Source organism: Cydia amplana, chromosome 22 (genome assembly GCF_948474715.1).
Source record: "Cydia amplana chromosome 22, ilCydAmpl1.1, whole genome shotgun sequence".
Classification (NCBI taxonomy): Eukaryota; Metazoa; Arthropoda; class Insecta; order Lepidoptera; family Tortricidae; genus Cydia; species Cydia amplana.
The window spans coordinates 11,873,892-11,890,233 of NC_086090.1; the positions used below are offsets into that span (position 1 = coordinate 11,873,892).

Here is a 16,342-nt window from a genome sequence, read left to right on the forward strand (position 1 = left end):
TCATGATATTTTGAGTTTTATTCACCGGTACTAAAGTTCACTTTTATTAGCGATTTCATCAATATGTAGCTTTATTGAATTATATTTGAGTGATATGAAGTTAGAATGTAACTGTGAAATTCTCGTATTTCAGCCCGTACAAGATTAGAACATTGAACTTTATTGCTTAATATAAAAGTCCAGTTTTAAATAATTTACCTGATTATGATCTGGAGACACGGTAGTGCCCCCGCCAAGAGGAGCAAAGCGAAGCGCAAGGGCACTACCTACCTTTTCTCAAAGCGCTTCGTCGTTTTTTTTAACCCTCTTAACTTGGGTTTGGATTATACCAGATAAACAAAACTCTCGGGATATGATGTCAATAGTGGACTTATTAAGCATAAAAAATTTCAATTGCATAGCTCTTATACTTTAGATTTTATTAATGTCTATAAAACCCCGATTTCGTCACTGACTCACTCACTCACTCACTGTTGATCATCAAAACCTCTAGGGTACTTCCTGAAGTCCTAGGAAGCTGAAATTTGGTATGTGAGAACCATCTCACATTAGTCCACAAACAACAAAAAAATTCAAAAACTTGAAATTATTAGCCCCTAAGGGGGTGAAAAGGGGGGTGGAATTTTGTATGGGAAATCAATAACCGCGGAACCGATTTTGTGAAATTTGGTATGTAGATAGTTATTGTTATGGGGAAGGATTTAAAATAGTTTCAACCCCAAAATCACCCCGTAAGGGTGAAAAGGGGTGGTAAAAGGCGTTAGGGGAAAAAGGGGGTTGATGTTTGTATGGGGAATCAGTAAAAAGCAGATTGTATATAAAAGATGTCCCCAGGTACGTATTTCAGGATTTTTAATAGTAAATCACCCGCAAACCTTTAAATCAGAAGATTGTCATAAGCAGCTTACAAAAAGATGTGAAATCCCACCAAAAACATTTTCATGTAAAATGTTGCCAAGACGAAACCATAAGGCTCGCACTGACAAAAAGTTATCAGATTTTTTGTAGAGCCAAGCTTCTAACTCTACAGGCCCTACCTTCACAGACTCTACACCTTAGTCAAAATATGTGGCTTGGCCGTTTCATTATTACAAGAACTACTAATACTAAGTGTATACATTTTTCACCTTACGCCCATGTGACGAAACGGTCAAGCCACATATTTTGACTAAGGTGTAGAGTCTGTGAAGGTAGGGCCTTTAGAGTTAGAAGCTTGGCTCTACAAGAGATCTGATAACTTTTTGTCAGTGCGAGTCTTATGGTTTCGTCTTGGCAACATTTTACATGAAACTGTTTTTGGTGGGATACGTTATGACTACTTATGACTAAAGTTCTTTGGTGAATAAAAACGAAACAGCAGGCTCAGGCATGCATTTTCGGCGCGCGGTAGAAAGAGAGGGTTACGTCTTACGCCTTACGGTCACGTGACACCTGTTAAAATGAAAGTTAAAGAGAAAGATCCCCGCATTTTGCGAATTTCGGTTTTCGCGGTAGGCCCCCTGCTTCGTAGGCAGGCGGCGCTATTCGGGAAATGATTTAGAGATTCACTAGATATGAAATAGTAAAGATATGTGACGTTCCACGGCAAAAGGTACCATTGCCCCGGCTGAATATTGAAGCGCCGTTAATAATAGCGTACGCGCCAGCCGCCATAAGGTACTATTTCATATCTAGTGAATCTCTAAATCATTTCCCGAATCGCGCCGAGGGTCACTACCGACTAGGCTATATAGGAGGCCGTCAAAGTATGTCAAGGGCACAATGGAGCATATTAGTCTGTCTGTCTGTCCATAATGAAATTAATGAAAAGCGAAGAACTAGGACCTTTCACAAAGATCGCTGACATCACGCGCTATCTATTAATTTTAATTTACGCTCAATTAACATACATATCTACACAACTTTGAATAAATGAAATGAAATCTTTATTTCAGGCAACTAGTGGCCCATACATAAATACCTTAAAACTATCATACATATATTATTAAAATATAACTAAACACTCAAAATCACATTATGATTGCGATGCATTACGCAACCCCGCAGTGTCAGGTAATAAAATCTCGTGAATGCCTCGCACAGCTAAACTGTGGAATGAAGCTGTCCTGTGGTAGTTCCGTCCCGATACGACCTTCATTTTCAATCCTTCAAGACAAGAGCGTACTCCCACTTTAAACGCCTGCACCGCACTTACAACCCCTCTGGTGTTGCGGGTGTCCATGGGCGATAATCGCTTACCATCAGGCGTTTGCTCGTTCTCTCTCATTACTCAATACCTAAAATTATTATTAAAACCATATAAAAACGCGATAGGTACTAATATTTTATAAGTCTTACAACCAGGAAAACATAAATAATAAAGATTAGGTACATTTTTCAGCACACACACAGAACATACAAACGTTACACACACATGTGTGTACCTATAACATAACCGCCCGCCGCGTATTGATTTTGCGTCGAAACATTTTTCATTTTATCTGCGACGCTTTAAAGATAATGTCGGAGCGATAAGCCAAATTAAAAATATAGTTTCAATCGATTGGTGTTATCCTATGGGCCGGAAACTACGACGATAATATATAAGTTATAGGCACAATTTACTCATTGGTCCCATCATCAGTATCACTACATAGTAGGGTTGTACCGACTAGTCGCCGACTAGTCGGGAAAGCCGACTATTTGGCCTCAATTGTAGTCGGCGATTAGTCGGCGACTAGTCGGCAAAAATGGCCGATTAGTCGGCACTTTATAAGTGACAGAAAAACAGGGCAAAAAGAAATAAACAGCACATATTATCATAAGCTTTTTACTTATTTTACCCAAATTTTTATTTAGGGTGCTTACGAAAGCTTTTGTTCGAAATTATTGACCTTGTGGTCGCTTTTTTATGTCCGATTGTGCGGTCGCCGTGTGAAATATACCTTAGGATTTTTTTAGCGTTACTATATGATAAATAGCGTAAAATGATAGCGAAAGGGTAAAATGATTTTTAGTGCATTTGAACTAACTTAATAATAAATAATAATAATAATAAAGCCATTTATTCCATATTTTTCATAAAGTTATACATTTTACAGTTTTTGTTAGTAAGTTATAGTAAAAAGAATAGAAAATAGGTAATTAGTATGTTAGTTCTTAATGTTTAATAAAATATGGACCCCTTCTGGGTAAAGGCCTCCTCCGTCCTCTTCCATGCCTCCCTGTCCTTGCCTAACTGTATCCAGTCGGCTCCTGTGACTTGTATGATATCATCAGCCCACCGTGTTATTGGTCGACCTGGATTCCTTTTTCCAATTGGTCCTTTCCAACGTGTGGTTTCTATAGTCCATCTTCTGTCTTTGAGTCGTGAGATATGTCCAGCCCATCTCCACTTGAGTGAGAGCGCGTGCCTGAGAGCATCGGTGATTTTCGTTATTTGTCTAATGTTTTCATTCTTTATTTTTTGAATTCTTCTAATTTTTAATATACTTCTTTCCATTGCTGTTTGGCTACATTTGATTTTCTGTTTTATTTGAACTAACTTAGACCAAACTAATGATCTGGCCAACTAACTAGCCGACTAGTCGGCCGACTAATCGGCCATCCGAGCGCCGATTAGTCGGCTAGTCGGCTATTCGGCCAAATTAATAGTCGGCACATCACTACTACATATAGTATTAAACAAAGTCGCTTCCCGCTGTCTGTCTTTCCCTATATATGCTTAGATCTTTAAAACTACGCAACAGATTTTGGTGCGGTTTTTTTAAAATAGAGTGATTCAAGAGGAAGGTTTATGTATAATTTGTTAACCCGTGCGAAGGCGGGGCGGGTCGCTAGTAATAAATAATGTGTAGTATGGCTTACAGATAGTTAAGGGCCCCTTGCATCATCCCACTAACTCGGGGTTAACTCGTTAAAACGTTAACCCAGTGCCAAATTGTACTGGGAACCATGGTAACCCCAGGTTTAACCGGTTAACCCCGGGTTAGTGAATGGTGCAAGTGGCCCTTAAGGGTTTAAAAAATATCTTGGAAGTTACATTTAGTACTTAGGTACGTATTTTTTACATTTCGCTAGATATTATTAAACGTATTAAATATGAACTCAATTATTTCGTTGATCAATGTCAATACTGTATTATAAAATATAAAATATAAATCGGACACCTGGGCCCGGTGGTTCCAATACCGATGGTAAACACACAAGAACAGGGGAGGGGAGGAGTCGGGTTGCAAATAAATAAATATTATGGGACAACCTTACAGGCTTAGAATAAATTTAAAAGTGGAAAAATTACTGTCTTGGGTGAGACTTGAACTCACGGCCTCTGGATAGATACTCCAGCGCTCTGCCATCTGAGCAACCAAGACCTCATCCATAGCCAGCAAGTCTCACCCAGGACAGTAATTTTTCCACTTTTAAATTTATTCTAAGCTTAATAGCATCGATCGCAGACGTTTCTGCTTGTTAAAAATTAAAAAACCTTACAGGCTTACACAAATCGACCTTGCCCTATAACCTCAATAAGGTTTGTGTTGTGGAAATAAATGCCCTTACCAGGAGATGAACCCGGGACCTCCTGATTCGTAGGCAGGGTCACTATGTTTTACGGTATTTTTATTATTTGAACATTTTAAATGATCCATTTTTAAATAAATTAACGTGCTAAATTTCTAAAAAATGTGACCTCTTTGATAATCTATTTTTCAGTTTAAAAATGCACTTTACTATTCATATTCAAAAATGTTAGTTCGGTCACATACTTAAGTCATAAAGTATTGAAAAAAAATTGTAAATCGTTGTTTCGTCGTTTTCGAACTACCAACATAACTTGAGCTCGAGATTAATAGTAACGCCACGTAGACGTAGACACCCTTACACTGGTCGCCTCACTAACCCACTTGAAAAGACACCCTTCTTGTCTTTATTCAAGTTTATTGATGTCGGCGGCCGATCGTCAAATCCGCCAGATAATTTTATTCCTAGTAGGCATAATATGAAATACCACCAAAACACCATTTTATGATTGGAATGGAATTTCATGATCTGGCGGATTTGACGATCGGCCGACGACATTCATATTTCATGCCAGCATAAATTTTTCCAATACGTTTTGCGTCTTTTTCCTTAATATGGCAAATGAAAGTGACGCAGCCAACTTAATAGCAATCCACAAAGGCAATTCTTATTTACGTCAGATAATACGATAGGAAGGATCAGGGTGCTTAGCCAACACGCCAATCGTTAACGCTCCGTAGCATAGCGTGGTCATCTCTCTATAACTCTTCTATATTAGTGCGATAGTGATACATACTTTCGTTTCGTTCACTACGGAGCGTAAACGATTGGCTAGTTGGCTACGCACCCAGGAGGCCCAGCAAAGATGATAATTGTTGATAAAAAACGATCGAAACTTAAATAATCTATGGAAATAGCCACGAGACTTCGTAGTATCTGTCATCACTTCATACAAAGTCGCTTCCCGCTGTCTCTCTGTCCCTATGTATATGTATGCTTAGATCTTTTAAACTACGCAACGGATTTTGATCCAGTTTTCTTTAATAGATAGTGTGATTCAAGAGGTAGTTTATGTAATATAATTTGTTAACCCGTGCGAAGCCGGGGCGGGTCGCTATATTTCATTTTTTTCGTTTGGCGTTTCTCGATGTAAGTACCTACAACAGTCACTCTCCGTGGGTCATTTAGGGTTCTTGCTAAATTGGAAATTATATAGCGTAAGCCAATTTAGCTAGGACCCTAAATGACATAACAATCGCGGGGCGTGATATTAAGTACGATTAATGATCTTGGATAGGCCCACAGCATGCGAAATAGACTAAGCACAAAATTGAAAATTATAAATCTTGTTTAGACTTTGAGAAATGAAAAGCACACAACACATGTATGGATATTGAGTCAATCAAACAAAAACGGCCACTGTCAATGCTGTCAATTAAATATAAAGTCCACCTGGAGGGTGCGGTCGCCGCGATTGAAAATAAATAAACGGACAGGGGCGGGGTGGAGTCGTATTGATGGTGCAAATATTTGGATGGGCTATTTGTTTTTAGCAAATGTTTTTCTCGTGTAGCGCGATGACTAGTTTTTTTAATGATTATTGCCACATTATTGCACAGAAGTAGGTACTTTTTTATGCAAGTTTATTGCAGACATAGCTAGACATACATTTTATTTATTTAATGGAACCTAAAGATGCATAACACATAAGTGACCAAAATTAAAATGTTCATTACGTTTTGCCACTAAATGGCGCAACTACATATAGGGACATATCCGTTTAACAACCAGTTTTACGTATTCAATTAAAATAAAAAATAACTTTAAAATCTTGGTCATTTATTGATTTTTAACATATTCTGTCTGCTAAACCTATTCTACATGTGTATATTTAAATTTAATGAAATCGTTTTAGTTAATAGCTAGTGCGATTTAATTTACAGAGCTTCTAACGAGTTCAGTCACGGCACAGGCGGAGTCGACATTACTATATAATAAATGTCCAGCATTTCAAAACGACCGAAACTAGGCTAATTTTGAGCTATTAGCGAGTCTTATTTATTTATATAGGTATCTGTCAGAATGAGAGCTTCAAATAGGTATGTAACATTTCGAAATAAATTTGGATAACAAAAAAAGTTAGGTTCATGACGCTTTTCAAAATACAATTTGATCTACTAATTAACTTATCGTACTCGTATTACTATCGATCCTATTTATAGCGTCCAATTTTTTTTAGTAAAATGTACTATGTTGTGGCATTAAATAAATGTGTTTTCACCACGCCAACTGGTAAAGGCTCTCTTGATTGTTCAAAAACCGATAGCAAAGTTGCATTTTATTCACATGTGATGCAAAGTAATCAAATGCAAATTTTGAGTTGTTTTCTTATATTTGCTGTTAGAATTGATATTTAAATGATGATTTTAAATAATAAATATTTAATAACATTTATTTGGATTTGATTTGGTTTGTTTTATATCTTACGCTCGTGGTACACTTTTGGAATCTTTCGCTTGCTCGGGTATCAATATTAACACGAGCGGTAACCAACAACTTTGTCCCCTTGTAAAACAAATAACTATTTCTTTGTAATCCATTGCATGTATAAAACCATTTTTTACGCAAACTTTATCAACACAATAAAAATAATGAAAAGCAAATTTTAAAAATTGTCGCAACCAGCGGCTATAAAATGATATTATTATAATATTAAATAATGTAAATTGTTTGTATATCTATAATTATTAAAATACCTTGTTACTGATAGTAATCTAAAAATCTACGTCACAATTTCCGTTCACAAATCTTTAACCCAATTTCAAAAAGCCAAGCTGACATTTCGGCTCCACGCCTCCCCTGCGCGCCGCGGCGGCGCCCGCATGTCATTTCGGCGTCCATTATAAAATGTCGGCTGTAATCGCCCTTTATTTTTATTTTATTTGCCGACACCCCCCACCCCACGGGCGGGGGTGGGGGGTCGATATTTCAAAGTTAACGACTACCATAAAAACAGGGCTCTTGAAAACTGAATGAGGATCGAGTGGGTGCGTCTAGGCTATGGATAAATATTTGGATTGTTTGTTGTTAATATTTATTAAAGATTTATTTAAATCGGGATTTTATTACAACTATTACTTGACGTTATAACTCTCATATAAGTATTAGTCTCACTAGGAAGTGAATATAGGTGACCTAAATACAACATACACAACCAAAGGCGCAATAGTTAGGAAGCACGAGGGTTAAACATAATTTGCCCCCGAGTGAAACACAAAAATTTTCACCACACCAACCCGAAGCAAATATTAAATGTAAAATATCAAACAAAATCAAACCAAATCAAATCCAAATGAATGTTATTAAATATTTATCATCCAAAATCATAATTTAAAAGTCAATTCTACCAGCAAACATAAGAAAACAACTAAAACTGGTGTGGTGAAAATTCAATTGCAATATTGCATTATATTTTAAACATCGATATCGAGATGGTCGATTAAAATAACATTCACGCCCTACGGTAAAGCAATATCAGTGCGACAGGATAGCGGGGTCTAATTATAATAATCAGATGTCTATAATTATTACATCAAGTACTTGACGTGATTTCGAAATGTGCATTTTAGGGTCACCCCACACGAGCGTCTCCCGAGCTTTTTACTCTATGGAAAATGACGTCGCTATGCGCAGTTGCGTCGAGCAGCAGCCATAGAGTTGACTAGACGCCGACGCTCGGGAGACGCTAGTGTGGGGTGGCTCTTACAGTAACTACTAAGGGTCAGTTGCACCAACTGATTATCATCGTTGCTAAATTTTATTGCCGTGACGGTGGTGAAGTCTGGATGGTGCAACTGACCCTAAAATGCCCTAAATATTAACGTAATGTTATTAATTTATTATGTCTGTCTATACTGCACACCTGTTTATATTGTATACAGGGTTATCTCAGATTCAGGGTCGCAAAGGTCCGAGATCGACCTTTGCAAGGTCGCCTGCTCGCTAAAAAATACGTCAGGCGTCACGAAATAAAGAATTGAGACAAATATTGTCCTTACAATCGTTACAATAATGTCTACTAAGGCACTGTAAGGGGAATTGCGGAATGGCCTTTTGTCGAAAAATAAACATTTTGGAACCCTTTTATCGCCGCCTGCACTGTCTAAGTAAAGGTTCCGTCACACAGGCGCGTTTTCCGGGCGGAGCGTGAGCGGGGCGTGAGCATTTTATATGTAAAAGCGGCGCACCCCGCTCATGCCCCGTCCGGAAAACGCGCCTGTGTGACGAAGCCTTAAGGGCCGATACAGGACGGACTGCAACGTCGGCGTGCAGATTACACAATACCTGAAAGTACAAATCGCGGACTTAATGTCAGAAGGCATTCTCTACCAGTCAACCACAGGCAAAAGCAGAAGATTTAAAGAGAAGGCCGTTTTCCTTGTTTTCAATCTGTTTCATTTCTTAGAAACTGAAACCTTGACATAAAATTACAGTAATTAATTTGTAGAGCAATGATTTTTTTTAATTAATTCTTGAAATGGTAACGAGTGATTCATTTAGGTTCATAAGTGATTGGGAAGTGACGAATGAATGAATGAATGAATATTAGATTCAAAATATACATACCTACTTACTTTAAGTTTTAAAGATATCACGGGTCTAGTCCCGGTAAGGGCATTTATTTGTGTGATGAGCACGGATATTTTATTCCTGGGTTATGGGTGTTTTCTATCCTTCTAAAGCCCAAGGTCCTTCCTATAGTAGTATATAGTACTATAGTCAGTTCGATGAAATTTAAACCATATTCAATTGGAATAGAGTTGCATTTATTTTGTTTCGTCCTTTTTTCAAACAAGACAAAATCAACTCTATTCCCTGTACTATAGGTTCAAATTCCAGTGGCAAATTTTGGAATTTTCATTTGTATGGCCTAAGGAGGCTATGTACAGTCACCTGCAATAATATGTTACACACCGAAGGCCGCAAAAATATGTGACCCACTCTTATGGCTCTACAAATAAGATCGTGTGAGATATTTTACCTTTTGTATTTATTTATATGACCATTATTCGACGCTAGAGATATACTTACTAACAGTTGTACGACTTGTACGGTTTGCTGAAACTGTTTGGGTTGAAAAAACATCCTGTATAATGCAGCTAAGTCGGAAGTGAAAAAAGACTACGTATCATAATTTTAGGACAAAAGATCTTTCTCTTAAAGAAAATATTAAAGCTTATTTTATATTTTTAAATTAAGTATACTCTCAAAGCAGGTAATTCAGGACCGCCCTCGATTTAATTAAACTGAATTTTAATATAAAACTTTTAAAGAACTTCGCCTCATAAACATAAAAAATAAAAACCTAAGTTTTTGCAAAGCGAAGTTCTTAAAAACGAAATTTTGTATTATGACGTCATGCTAGTGAAATATCGCAGTACGATTAATCTTAATCATTAAGGTGAGAGAGAGAGCGTGTATTGTGCGAGGGGGATGGACGTATGATATCGCCCTTTTGATAGTGTTTCCAAAATTTCGGAAAGCACCGCTTGTTTGGGTAGGTTTATATGATGCTGCAATTGTTATGAAGGTGTGTATTAAATAGATTGCTTTATTAAGTACTAGCGACCCGCCCCGGCTTCCCACGGTTTAACAAATTATACATAAACCTTCCTCTGGAATCACTATCTATTTAAAAAAACCGCATCAAAATCCGTTGCGTAGTTTTAAAGATCTAAGTATACGGACAGACAGACAGCGGGAAGCGACTTTGTTTTATAACTATGTGTGATAGTGATAGTGATTACGTAGTAGTTAATTGAAGGTTTTAAGTAGTTGGAAATATAAAATAGGAATTTAGTTAACAATTATCTCCATCCATGAAATGATGGATGGATGGATGGAAATAGCTTTAAACAGAAGCAAATGGATGGAGTTGGAGGAGGCCTTCACCCAAAGAGGGGTTCACCACTAAGTAAAGGAAAATAAATTTAAACCTACAAATGTAAACCAAAGTTCGTGTGAATAAATGGATTTTTTATTTTATTTCCTTTTAATAATTATCTTTTGTTCTTTCGAAATATTCTGCTAGAACATCTTCAAAATCTTGTTTGGTAGGTTTGGTTTTGTTAGGAATATAATCGTTACAGACGTCATTAAATTTAGCAAGCCATACAAATAGCTAATCAAGGATCAAGGTTTATTCGTCAGCTAAGTGCGAGACTCGGTGGAACTCGAATTAAAATGATTTATACATATTCTTCATTCTTTAAGAAAAAGCACTGTAATTACATACTTTATAATTGAGGTTAACGCCATCTAGCGGTATTTCGTCGCATTACTTGAAACCCCCTAAGCACATCACTGTTAGTACTCGAGTTATATTAGTACCAGTTAGATGGAAACTCACTAGATGGCATTTAAATCAATAAACAAAAAGTCAATGACATTGTAACAGTTTTTCATTGTCATAATATGTCGCGAGATTAACATTTTTTCCCCACCTCAAAAAGTGTACAGCGCCGCTAAAGAAGCTTTCACTTCAAAAAACTATTCTCTACTTAAAGATAAATTAATAATTTTAGGGTATTAATCTTCTATCTTGTCTCCATGTAAACCCCTCGCTTCCATAATGCACCGGCCCCTTTACTAGGGGTGCAACTCGGGTGGGGTAAATTTTTTGCCATTTTCTACAAAAAAAAATCACTCCGCACGCGTTTTTACTTAAAACACCGAAATTCAGTCGCGCGCGCACTACGGCACGCGCCGTTCCGTTTTCAAAATTGTCAACGATTTAGTTCGAATGTCAATTGTTTTTTAGTTCGATTGTTTAAAATTGGAATTAACTAACGGTTTATTGGGATGTCAACGGTTTTTTGAACGTTAATTGACTTGTTAGTGTGGTGTAGTGTTGTGGTTATGATTATTAGGACTAGTGACAGATGAAGGAAGAAATTGAGTTTAGGAACGAAAGGTGAGTTTCTTATTGGAATCAGGTTAGATATTTAGGATCAATACATTGTGTTGAAAGTAGTGGAGATCCTGAACAGTGTTTTGTTAGGATTATTAACAGTGATACTAATATTCGGAACGAACTAGAAATAATAGAAAGAGTGATGATCTTTGGTAGTTCAGACCATTGTTATCACAACCACCTGTCTCTTTTTATTGTATAGGTGATAGAAAATTAGCTAAATACCAGAAGTTATAGTTTAATTTTCGAATTTGAACCCTTGCCTTTTTAATAAATGCTATGCTATGCTAATAAATGCTGGAATTTGTCCTTTAATTTGGCCTCTGGGATTCGGGGGGATACAAAAGTTAAGAACAATGAAAACGGGTCACTTTTTAGGGTTCCGTACCCAAAGGGTAAAAACGGCACCCTATTACTAAGACTCCGCTGTCCGTCCGTCCGTCCGTCCGTCCGCCCGTCTGTCACCAGGTTGTATCTAACGAACCGTGATAGCTAGACAGTTGAAATTTTCACAGATGATGTATTTCTGTTGCCGCTATAACAACAAATACTAAAAACAGAATAAAATAAAGATTTAAGTGGGGCTCCCATACAACAAACGTGATTTTTGACCGAAGTTAAGCAACGTCGGGCGGGGTCAGTACTTGGATGGGTGACCGTTTTTTTTGCTTGTTTTTTGCTGATGGTGCGGAACCCTCCGTGCGCGAGTCCGACTCGCACTTGGCCGATTTTTTTAGGTATGTCCATTTTCACCGATTGAGTGTAATCTGAATTGGCCCTACATGATGATATTTGATATTTATTTATTTATTCAGGGCTAATTTTACAGCATTACAGCTAGGGGCCCCAATGCGCTGTAAAAATAAATATGTTATAGTAAAGCTATACCTAGTGATAAAATTGTATGATGAATATGACAATAATTAAGTTATAGTGATGATGACTATGTTGATGAACTTTGTATGTATTCTTTCTTAACGCAAATAAATGATTTTTTATTATGATTTAATAATTCATCTTAAAAACCAAAATTTTCTGAACATTAGCTTTTTTGATAGAATATAAAGAGAATATTTATTACGGTAAGAAATAAGAACTTCTTAATTTTTATTAAATTTTCTTCAAATTAACTCGTGTCGAAAACAGTTTTTTTCGAGATCGTGTACTTTACATTTTTCTTTTTTGACAATATTTTGATCTGAAATTAGTTATTACTCATAATAAGTACTAGGTAAATAGTCGTTTTTTTGTCAGTCCTGTGACCTTTTTCGTATGGTGACGCAAACTGAATTTTGAATTTGCTGAAAAAAGTAAGAACAATTTTAATTTTGTTTTTCTTAATCGGTAATACGATGCGATTTATGCTATATATTTAAGACATTATAAATTATGCGGGGTACAAATAGCTTTGGCTATATGTACGGGGGTTTGGCTATATGTACCTACACGTTACACGATACATATAATGATAATAATGTCTAATTTGTGTTTGTGTACCTATAACCAGCCACATTTTCGATAATACTAGATTTTTTAATACCTAACGATTTCTGTATTTTCTTTCAATGCCCGATGGGGCACTCCAGCAATGTTTCGGGTACGTGACGGTTTTTTTACACTTATATAAAAGAAGCCAATATTTGGCATGAGAACGTTAAATAATATAGCGTTAAATAGTATAGCTTTAAATTCAACGCTATATAATACAAACTGCAGGTTTTTAAGGTAGAGGTGACGCGTCACGTCCTCGGCAAAGTAGACTTGTTTGTGTAATTCCCCCGAACTTCAAACTGTTTCACCGTTGTATTGTATTAACCATTGCATTATGCATTTTCCAGATGCGGCGGTGACGCGATGTCGGTCGCGCCGGCGGTCAAGCGCGAGTTGGACCTGGAGAGCGGCGGCACCAGCCCCGGCCGCAAGCGGCGCAAGCAGGTTGGTGACACTCTGACCACGCTAACTTAGTACTAACTCGGCAGTAATAATGCACACATAATCCTATCTGTAGTGTTTGTGTTATTGAGCTATAGTAGGGATGACGTAGTCTCGGGTTCACGGGTGGTGTGGCGACAGTCACGTGAGAGCCGTTGGTGAGAGCGGACGTGTCGATTCCAGCTACTGGTGACGTAACGAGCCATATACTTGTCCCCCTGTGTGTGTAACCACTGTTGAATTGAGTTGAATTGAATTGTGTTAGCACTGCACTATCCATATGTGAACTTGACGTACCACTTGGCATGAAAACTTAGCATGGTCCGACTAAAGAATCTGTGTAAAAATAGGTGAATAGCGTGGTTCTATGTTGTAAATAGGCAGTATATTATTCAATTGTAGTGTAATTAAGAAATGTGATGTCTTTTCGTGCCCATATTGTTGTTTACTTAGTATTAAACTAATTTTAAAATCTCATATGTAGCCATGTCCTTGGCAAAATAAATAATTTCAGTTTAAATTGCAGGCCGCGCCGACGCGCGCGCCGCAGCTGCCCCCGCCGCTCGACCTGCACGCCAAGATGCAAGACATCTACAAGTCCGCGCTGGCCTTCGGAGAGCTCTCCCTCCCCGCCTTCGACCCTCTGGCCGCCTTCCGACTGCTGCCCAGGCACGACCCACCGCGCATCTTCAACCCTGAAGCCTATTGCGACCTGTGCTGCAAGGAGTTCTGCAACAAATACTTCCTCAAAACACATAGGGCGAACAAACATGGGATTTATGATGGAGGAGAACAGCAACCGCAACCACCGCCGCAGCCGTCCCCGCCGCGACGGGCGTCCGACGAGGAATCCAACGGCACGCCGAGAAGACTGTCCCCGGACTCAGCGAGACGGGCGCGAGACGCCGGATTCCAACCTGATGCGCTCCGACGTTTAGGTGTCGTCAATCCTGAAGCGTTCTGTGAGATTTGCTGCAAGGAGTATTGTAACAAGTATTTCTTACGGACGCATCGCGAGCGGCGACACGGAGTGCCGGCGCATCGGTCGCCCGGAGCGGAGCGGTCCCCGCAATCGATGACGCCGCCTATGATGAATTTTAGCACACCGGTTAGCACGCCGCTCGCGACTCCGCTAACTACCCCACCGGTGCCTCTAGCCCCTCCGCCGGACACCCCACCGCGTTCACACTCGCTTCCACCACCACTAGATCCGGAAGAAATGGTCGAAGTCAAGCGTGAGTGCGAGGAGGAGCTGGAAGCGGCCCTGCGCGACGGGCAGACGAGTCCACTGAATTTAATCGTTGAAGAACGCGGGGCCGCTTCACCCGGGTCCGCTAGTGAGGAGCTCCGGAAGCTGCAGACGATGATATCGCAGCTGAACGAGCTAGCAGCGGAGCGATTAGCGGAAGAACCTTCTTCGCCTGCACCACGTGCGCCATCTTCGTCACCGCCCGCCCAGGACGAACGTCGAGCTTCATCATCCGGCTCGAGCTTTTGTGAGATCTGCAACAAGGAGTTGTGTAACAAATATTTCATGCGAACACACATGCAGCGGATGCACGGGATCTCCCTAGAGAGCGGCACGCAGTTAGGAGGAGTGACTTGCGATATTTGCCACAAGGAGTTGTGCAGCAAGTACTTCTTGCGCGTGCATAAGCATAACACGCACGGGATCCCGGCGCCTCCCGCGCCGGCTAACACCGCGCCTGCTGAGCCTTGTCCGCTTTGCGCTCGACGATTTCGAGGACCTAGAGCTCTACGCGCGCATTTACTCGCCGAGCACGCTCCGCCGGCGCGTCCGCCGCCACCTCCACCGAGACCTTTAGATCTGCTGACGCGAGACAAGCCTTACGCATGCTCCTACTGCCCGTTCACAACGGACGTGCTAGCGTTTCTATTCGCGCACGAGCGCGCGCATGTACAACAGCAGAGCGAGCCTCAGGAAAACGCGAACGAGATAAATGCGTCAGGGCCGCCGACGGACGGCGAGAGCGAGGGAGTGGAGGGAGTCGACGAGGCCGACGAGGGCGTGTACTCGTGCTCGCGCTGCGAGTTCCGCGCGGAGGGGTTCGCGGAGCTGGAGGCGCACCTGCGGGCGGCGCACTCGGGCGCCGGCGCGCTGCTGGCGGTCCCTCGGGCTCCGCAGGCGCCGCTCACCATGCAGCCCTTCGTGGTGGAGGAGGCGGGCGGCGCGCTGAGCCTGGTGCCGGCGCTGGTGTTCCTGCCCGTGCGGCGCCGCGCCACGCGCCGCGCCACCGTCACGCTCACGCTCACGCCGGCCTAGCCGCCCCCGCCGCCGCCCGTCGCCCGCGCGACCGCAGCCGCGACTCCACCGCCGCGGTCGCGCGCTTCGATCGCTGAACTGTACTAACTACATTTAACGCTGTGTGCCTTCAAGCGATTGCTAAAAAATATTATGAGACGTAATTATAAATGGGAGAAGCTGCCCCCCGGGCTCCGGCTTATGTTGAAAGTCTAACTTCATATATTGAGAATTATATAACGGGTGATATATGAAACGTTGCTTATATTTAATTATTTATTATCTCCTCGATGTTCATTTGGCCGAGACGAGTTTTTGAAACGTTCATTTCGATCGGGAGAAGAAATACAACCTAGACGTAATTATTATTTAAATGTATTTATCGGTGAGTGTCGCTCACGATAGTGTCGTAGTACTGAGTGTGATGTTGATCACTGTTGGCGCGGGCGCGGTCGCGGGGGGTGCGGGGAGGCCCACCCCCGGTACCGCTGCCGCGGACTACGACGCGGGCCGCGCTGGTGCGGGGTGCGGGGTGACTTGCGGGGGCGGGAGGGAGGAAATTAAGACGCTGCGTGTAGGGTCACCAGATACATAACTTATAATTGGGACGTCCCGAAAAAATTGGGACATCTCGCTTGCGTTTGACTAGTATATGCCACAGTCGATGCATTATA

The 16,342-nt window shown here is 40.6% G+C and overlaps 1 protein-coding gene across 1 annotated transcript; it reads left to right on the plus strand.

Annotated features, from left to right (window-relative positions):
- The first annotated feature begins 13,308 nt into the window (after nt 1–13,308).
- LOC134658353 (zinc finger protein 219-like) lies at nt 13,309–16,108 on the plus strand. The gene is made up of 2 exons (XM_063513981.1): nt 13,309–13,408; nt 13,932–16,108. The coding sequence occupies exons 1-2, from the start codon at nt 13,328–13,330 to the stop codon at nt 15,687–15,689; spliced, it is 1,839 nt and encodes a 612-aa protein (XP_063370051.1). The 5' UTR covers nt 13,309–13,327; the 3' UTR covers nt 15,690–16,108.
- The last annotated feature ends 234 nt before the right edge of the window (nt 16,109–16,342 follow it).

What these genes read in the sequence shown, in the direction of transcription:
- LOC134658353 (XM_063513981.1), top strand. Translation starts at nt 13,328, where the DNA reads ATGTCGGTCGCGCCGGCGGTCAAGCGCGAGTTGGACCTGGAGAGCGGC. An exon ending in GCCGCAAGCGGCGCAAGCAG is followed by an intron (nt 13,409 to 13,931) that starts GTTGGTGACACT and finishes TTTAAATTGCAG; the next exon opens with GCCGCGCCGACGCGCGCGCC.